This window comes from Oreochromis aureus, linkage group 1 (assembly GCF_013358895.1).
Source record: "Oreochromis aureus strain Israel breed Guangdong linkage group 1, ZZ_aureus, whole genome shotgun sequence".
Classification (NCBI taxonomy): Eukaryota; Metazoa; Chordata; class Actinopteri; order Cichliformes; family Cichlidae; genus Oreochromis; species Oreochromis aureus.
Window position 1 is genome coordinate 13,749,372 of NC_052942.1, and position 7,643 is coordinate 13,757,014.

The 7,643-nt window shown below is 39.2% G+C and overlaps 1 protein-coding gene across 1 annotated transcript; it reads right to left on the reverse strand.

Moving 5' to 3' along the window:
* Positions 1–792: 792 nt before the first annotated feature.
* fgf7 (fibroblast growth factor 7) lies at positions 793–7,028 on the reverse strand. The gene is made up of 4 exons (XM_031728941.2): positions 6,749–7,028; positions 5,854–6,454; positions 2,550–2,656; positions 793–2,421 (listed from the first exon to the last, which is right to left on the reverse strand). Exons 2-4 carry the CDS (start codon positions 6,137–6,139, stop codon positions 2,212–2,214), a joined length of 603 nt encoding a protein of 200 aa, XP_031584801.1. The 5' UTR covers positions 6,140–6,454; positions 6,749–7,028; the 3' UTR covers positions 793–2,211.
* Positions 7,029–7,643: the final 615 nt, after the last annotated feature.

Genomic DNA, 7,643 nt, shown 5'->3' on the forward strand with positions numbered 1-7,643 from the left:
CTACAGCCATCTGTAAAACACAGTGGAGGCTCTGTCATGGTGTTGGGGGTCTTGTCAAAACTAATGAAACTACAAATGCAGAAAAATGCTGTCAAAGTTTGACCCACCATGTAATGCCACCTGGATAGTGTTTGATTGTCATTATTTTTCATCATGACAATGATCAATAACACATTGCAGTTGCTGTAAAAGCACCTGAATAGAAAAAGAAACTATCAGTCATGGATTGACCTCCCCAGAGCCCGAACCTCAACATTATTGAAGCAATGTGGGATCATCTTGACAGAGAACAGAACAAAAGGCAGCCAACATCAAAGAAGAGCTTTCTATTCCTAACTAACTATTACTGAAGACTACTTAAAGAAATGACAGGAAAGTAGACCCAAGAGAGTTCAGGGTGTGTTGAAGAATAAAGGTGGTCATACCAAATATTGACATTCATGCTCCGTAGAGTTGTACAAACCTTTTTTCCCTTATATACTGTATTTACACATGTTTGCATGCACTTCAATAAATCCCTGCACCTGTTTCCAATTTTCCTAGCAGAATACAAAGAAATGAGGGTGGGTCGAGACTTTTGCACAGGAGTATAAATAGATAGATATGACATGTAAAGAAGGTGTGCTGACAAGAGAGAGAATATTAGGCAAGATAACTTTCTGTAAAGTATCTCTGTTTCTGTTCTGAATATGTAAGTAGGTCATTGCTTTTTTTTTGTTTCCAAAGTTTACATGAATTTATTTGACAATTTATTCCCCCTGGTGGACAAAAACAAAACAAACAAAACATGAATACAGTCTGCAATACTTTATTTCCACAGTTGCACAGTAAAAGATCCAAGTGGGTTACATTGTAAGAAAACAGGACACCTTAACATACAACATATGTTTTATGTAAAGAAAACAAATAACTTACACCCATAAATAACAAGGTACTGTAGTGATATAGTTAGTACTGAGATACTGCAGTGATATCATGAACAGAGAGCTGGCCTAGAAGTTAAAAGTTACGACTATTTGATGAGTGTGGTGAAAATAAATACATCTCCTGGTGTATTTTTGTCTTTTTCATGCTTAGTAAAATGGGAATGATCCGTAACCTAAAGATAACATCTGTAAAAATAAATATCATAACCTTTTAGTGTACAGGATTATTCACTCTGATAGAAAGATTACATAACATACGCATTTATTATGGTGTTCACTTTGTGGTTTAATTTGGGTATCTTTTAGCAGCATCAGCAGCAGAATATTCGAGCATTTCAAAGTCACACCCGAAGGCAGAGGGAGTTGGCGAGCATCTACAGTGCATTTGGCCAGAGTCTGGTCTTCAGTGCAGGAAGGACAAAACAGATCATCCACAAGTAACTGTCTCATGCGCTTACATTTCAGCGATGATGCTACTGCAATTTATTGCGTCTCTGTTTGTGTGCGCTTCACTTTCGAAGGGTTAGCACTGCCCGATCACAGCAAGAAGGTTACAGTTGGAACCTGCCAGTCAGTAGCAGCCTTTTTGTGTGGACTTTGCATGTTTTGGATTGGTTTTCGTCCGACATTCCCAAGAAAAAAAACAAAAAAAAGAACCAAGCAGGAACAAGTGTAAGGTTAATAGGTGATTCTAAATTGGCTTTAGGTGTGAGTATGAATATGTATGCCTCCAGCTCTCTTTACAGGATGGTTGATAAATGGATGCTCTGTGTGGTCTGAGCACCACGAGGGAAAAAGAAAGAAAGAAAGAAAAACAAGTCCTGCTTGCTTCAGCACATCATGGTCAAGCTTATTGTTGACTATTCTGGTGATCATACGATTGTCCTCACCTGGCTGAATGTAGCTCATCGCTGAACAAGATACAATACGGGACTGTACTGCATCGTATAATTTGTATTTGTATTGTATTGTATAATTTTACTGTATTATATAGAAACACTTTTATAAAGAAGTATCGTTATTCAATTCAAAACACCAATAATATAGAATAGCTTTCATGATATTTCCAGAATTCCTGTTTCAACTTCTAATTTTTAGGACGATTAAAACTGTTTCGCGTGCTCAAATTGACCTTTTTGTTTTCTGTTTTAAAAATGACCACATTTTGTAAAACAGGTCCTGGCTCATCTGCAACTGGAGTGAGAGTGGAGTGTATTCAAGTGTCTGTTAGCACATATAGCATGACTGAATTCATAGATATTTTGCAGGTAAGTTCTTTGATTCTTCAGTCTACTCTCCTCTCCTCCGCCTTGCATTTCATAGGGATGAAATGAGATGCAATGTGCTCCCTCCTGGTCTTCTTCCCTCTCATGGGCTTTCCCTTTTGCGACAGGGCTATGAACATTTCTTTTTTTGTCCACTTGGCCGAGGAGTAAGCATTGAAGTAGTTTTCTAGGAAAACCTCCTTAAAGTTGCAGTTGTCGTTGTAGATCCTCTGTAATGGAAACACATCCAGCCATTAATATGATTAAGTAAACGCTCTGAACTGTTTGTTTTATTTCTGCATGATTATGAATTAGCTGACAACAGCATATGACTTTTCTCCCTGTGGAAAAATATTACCTTTCCTTGCAGCTGTCCAGCTTTGTTCATAGAAATATAATACTGGCTTTTTATTCCTTTTATAGCCAGTATGCCTCCCTCGGACACTGTCCTGATTTCTAGGATACCTGCCAGACAGTCAGAAAAAGGAGGCATGTTAAAGAAGAGATAAGGCGCTGTCATCATCCAGCCTTTACTCTAGCTCCAGCTCCACATACATCTTCATTAGCAAACGAGGTGGAGGTTCCTGTGATTAATCAGTCTGTGGTCTCTCTGACTTTATCCAAGCTTTGTTAAGTGGCCTGGGTGGCTTTTACACAAACCACAACCCATGCCATAGCACATATGGGAAACAGATTAGGGTTCTCTCTCCCCCAGGGACTGAGAAAACTACCTTCTTGCGTGTGCTTTAGACAGGGCATTTAAAGCCTGCTTTTCAAATCTGTGGGAGGGTAAACACATTTATTCTTCCCAATGCGCCATGTTGAAAGGATGGATTTTTTAAAAGAATTTAAACACAGAAAATCAAATGATGTAAACATCAAATTTCTTTGCCCAGAAACCAAAAGAACACGAGATCTTTTGTGAATATTTGAAATGATTACATTATTGGGTAAAGTGAAGTAGATGTTTAGTTATCTTGTAGGACGTAAAATGTAACTTAAAAAAAAAGTCATGTCATGTCAACAGGCTGCACCAATTATCAGTTCATAAATCAAATATCCATAACGTTGACCTTTGGTAAAAACATTGCCATCATATGTATGAAAAATCCTTTGCATGCTGTAAACATATGATGTTTCTGTTTAAAAATAGTGGATGGTGAGATGTGGCAGTGGCAGCAAAACTAAAATAAATAGAGAAATGTGCTTTTTACAGACCGGCAATCTGCTTCAGAGCTCATGTTTTTAGGCAATTTAAAACCTTGTTGATTTTTTACATACTCTAGAAATTCTTTCATTTGATAGGCAGAGGGGAAAGAAGGGGGAAGAGGTCTATTAAAGCTCTTTAGGCTGACACTGAGCATGCCACATTTGAGTGTTTGCTAGATCACAAACAGATGGGATCTCCCAATCTTGGAATGTTGTTTGTGCTTTTCTTGCTCTTGATATCTGACTTAATACTACTGACCTTTAACTGTTTACTCATATTTACTTAACCCCGCTTTTAGGTTCCCCCCCGGCTTGTACTTATTTTAGAGGCAATCTCGAAAGTTCGGTTTAACACTATAAAAGCTACAACCTCATTTGTAAACCTGCTTACAGACTCAGAGTCAGCCAAACATTTGTTTAATCCACATATATTGGTGGGATTTGTCGATGTAACTGCATGCTTGTCGTCTGAGAGCATTATCCCGTAATGTAACGTGTAACAGCTCCAGTCGTTTGGTGTACTGTGGAAAGATGGATCACATTTTTACACGCATATTGTAAACATTTTGGCTCTGATGCAAAAAGCCTCACAAGCTGTCCTCAGTTGAAACAGATTTGCCATCACTCGCTGCCCCTGGCTAAGTAAACTACTTTGTGGATAATCCCTAAGTCTACTTTCTGAACACTGTTGGACCTCAGTGTTTACATTCATTGCGAAATGTGCTCCAGACATAACTTTCACGGAATATTGTTAAATGTGGAGTTGGCTTCAGACTAAACACCTTGTAGTTTCACAGAGTTGCAAGTTTAGCAAATTAATTCCATTTAGCTTTCGTTTTTGCTGCAAAATACTGCAGGATTTAATCAGGTAATATGTATTTTACTTCGAGATTCATCAAATTCGATTTAGAAATGCTTTATTTATCCCAAAAATTGAGCCTTTTCTTCTCGTGAGTTTACTGACCTAAGGTATTTGTCATGTTTTGGCTGCGGTAACACAGCGATTTTCCATCTTTCGGGAAGAAAGCATTTCTAATTCTAATTCTAAATTACAATGAATTTAGCAGGGTGGCCGTAGAGTGCGGTGCAGCCAGACTGCTATGCTACGATTGCTCTGACTCAGCAGAGAACTGTGCCAAAACATATGTCTTTACTTTTATTAGGTTATTTTCCTAGAAGTCCCTGTTTTCCACCTGCTGTTTAGAAATTATTTATTTCCAGCTTGTTGTTTGTCCCACTTTCTGTGAGGGTTAACATACCTTTTATCAATAATGCCACATTTTGCTTGAACCACAAAAAAATTATGATTTTTATCTTTTACTGCCCTGGATGTAACAGAAAACAAAACACTACAATGTAATATAATAAATCATAAAAACAAAGATGAATTCGCTAGAAGTGACCCGATATTTGTGTTAGAGGTACAAAGCAAACGTTTCTCATTTTGGTCTCCTATTTTTCCCTTCTGTCTTTGTAATAAAAGACTTTTTGCAATCAGCTTTTAAGGACTTCTTGTTCGCTGCAATCAAAAACATAAATCGCGGATTTATTCCATGTACATCTGCACCATGCTGCTTTCATCAAAGAACTTTGTGTGCTTTTAGCGTGCGACTGTCAGCCGCATATGGGCGTATCAGTTTTTCAGTCTTTCATTGCCAGTTGTTGCACAAGCATCTTTTCCATGAGGCATCTCTCTTTCAAGCCAACATTCCAGGCACGGAGGCACTGTCAGATAGGAGGAAATGATAACTACTTAAAACATCCTCACCGTGACACAGAGACTCCTCGTACTATCTGACAACCTTTGAGAAAATGTTGGCCCCCGAGCAACGATTCAAACAAGTATGTGTGTCAAACAGCACTTATCACGACTAGCAAATAAAATGTGTCATTAAGTAGTTAGATGGTAATCATTATTTTAAAATATTTGGCTTCTAATTTTACAAAAGAATAAGTTTGGGTTGGACACAGTGTGGTTGCTGTCTCTGTGTTTGATCTCAGCAGCCAACCACAGATCCATTACAAAGTAAGATTTGATTTTTCCATTGCTAATATTCTCTCCCACTCTTTTCCCTGATAACTCATTCTGGCGCTCTGAGTACTGAGAGTAAATCAGGCAGAACAAATGTGAATCTGTGCCGGTGTGAGTCTCAGGTCACAGGGTCCTAACATTCATAAGTCTCCAAGACCCTTCAGTTTACTTCATTACAGCCTGTGCTGTAATTTAACCCATCAAATCTCCCACCTGCTGCATTTTACCTGTCACTTTGGCTGCTCTAACAGAGACACATGACTTATTAACAGAGTAATTACGCTGGGGCTAAAACTGTATAATAACATGTCCCACCTGCGCAGCAGTCAGATTCACATAAATTTTGGCAAATGCCTGTAATTCAGATATACAGTGGGACCTATAATAAACTTTCGGTCTACACAAAAAGAGCGATGCTTACTGTAGCAGTTGGTAGAGTCTTGAGTACCATTGATATTGCCGGAGTCATCAATAGTTAGGAACCACTGCGTGCCGCTGAACAGTTGTCGTATGCGCACATCTCCTCCCTCCATATAGTCATAATTCCTGGTGTGGCGCTCGTGTTTGGAACAGTTCATGATGGCGGCAAGTTGTTCAGGGGTGCAGTCACTGTAGACTACACACACACTGCCAAACAGAAAGATTGCATGCAGGTACAGTCCCGGGAACAGATTTTGAAGGTTCCATGTCAGCATCCATTTGCGCATTATAATACAATGCAGTGGGGATCAGTGAACAACATACTGAAATACAAGATAGAGATCTGTGCGTCGTTCCTCAGCTCAGGGATCTCCTGACCCCTCACTTGTGACCTGCTGGTTTTTGTTACTGCAGCACTGTTTCCTGGCGGGGAGGTGAGACAGGGTGGCTGTAGAGGAAGCAGGTTGGCAGAAGTTGGCTGATTGTATTGCAAGATGATGCCCCTCTTTTAAACTTCAGTGACGGCGCACATCTACTGCTCCATCTTCTTGTCCCTCAAGGGGCATTGTAGTCCAGTTAAGGAAATAGTGTGCAGAATATCACTGTATTGAAGAAACAATGCATTTTAATACTTACAAGTTTACATTTTCAATCAACTTTCAAAATAGCTTCTGGTTTTCTGTGTTTACACAAGTATGTTTTGTACATTTCCAAGCAGTAAATCAAAATTTGGGTGATGTACGCTGACAGATATATATCTCCCTCTCATGGATCCAGAGCGTGAAATATTGCCTCACTGGTGCTGTCTATAATTCCTGTACATACATACATAGTTTGAAACAAGCAAAATATATAGTTTTAATTGTAACAAACAAATCTGTATTGTAATGACTTACATGTGCTCTGAGTGGTGACAGGAGTTGGCAGAGGTGCGCTCCCTTTCAGCAAGAGTTTCAATTTGAAGACTTTTTAGATCTAAAGCTGCAGTCTCAGTGGTAAACCAGACCCAGTGATGCAGTAAAGTTAAGCACGAACTGGGAGCTTCTGTGAATTCCCATGGATGTTTCTCGGATTCTGGCAGACTGACTCTGTGCATCGTCCACTGTCGTTGTGCACTCCGCTTAGATAAATGCCTCCTGCTGACCTCACTTGAGAGCAATTAAATTCCAACCAGTCAGCTGTCCCTGGCTGATATGCAATGAAGAAACACCCTCTGCCTGCCTCTTACTGTCACTCAACCACCAGACATGAGAGGGAGCTATAAACTCTTGGAAGACTGAAATCACAAGTACTTTAAGAACATTTGCATGCTCCCTCACTCTTGCAGACTCACTCTTGTTACAACCCTTCTGTCTTGTCCAAGAAACATCTTGTGCTTAAATAGACTTGCACTGTGCGTGTCACAGATCTCAGACTGACTCACATTTATTTTATTGATGGTTACAATATTCGCTGTAATGACAAACCTCAAAAGAATTTCTTTCCTATTCAATTTAAATGTCATAATTAATTTGCGGTTTTACTCGGCTGCATTGGATCACTGGTAAGGGGTTTCTGACTGAAGTTAAAAAAATAAAAACTTGAAAGAAGTCCTTTAGTTTTCTTTCTTATTGAGTCTTAAAGTGGCTAAGGTTATGGCTGGCAGGTATCCATCCAAGCGAGAAAAACAGAAGACGTAACAACTCAGAAGTAGTCGTGTCAGTGTCAAGGGTCATACACTCTTTCACTTTTTATGTTTGCATTTAAAGCCATAAATTATTGCCTTACATGCCTTGTGTTTTCCAGGACGCA

Excerpts from the sequence above, each read along its gene's own strand:
- fgf7 (XM_031728941.2), bottom strand. The coding sequence starts at position 6,139 with ATGCGCAAATGGATGCTGACATGGAACCTTCAAAATCTGTTCCCGGGA. Across the intron at positions 2,657-5,853 it reads AGACTCTACCAACTGCTACA|GTATCCTAGAAATCAGGACA; the intron begins GTAAGCATCGCT and ends ACTGTCTGGCAG. Across the intron at positions 2,422-2,549 it reads CTGGACAGCTGCAAGGAAAG|AGGATCTACAACGACAACTG; the intron begins GTAATATTTTTC and ends TTTCCATTACAG.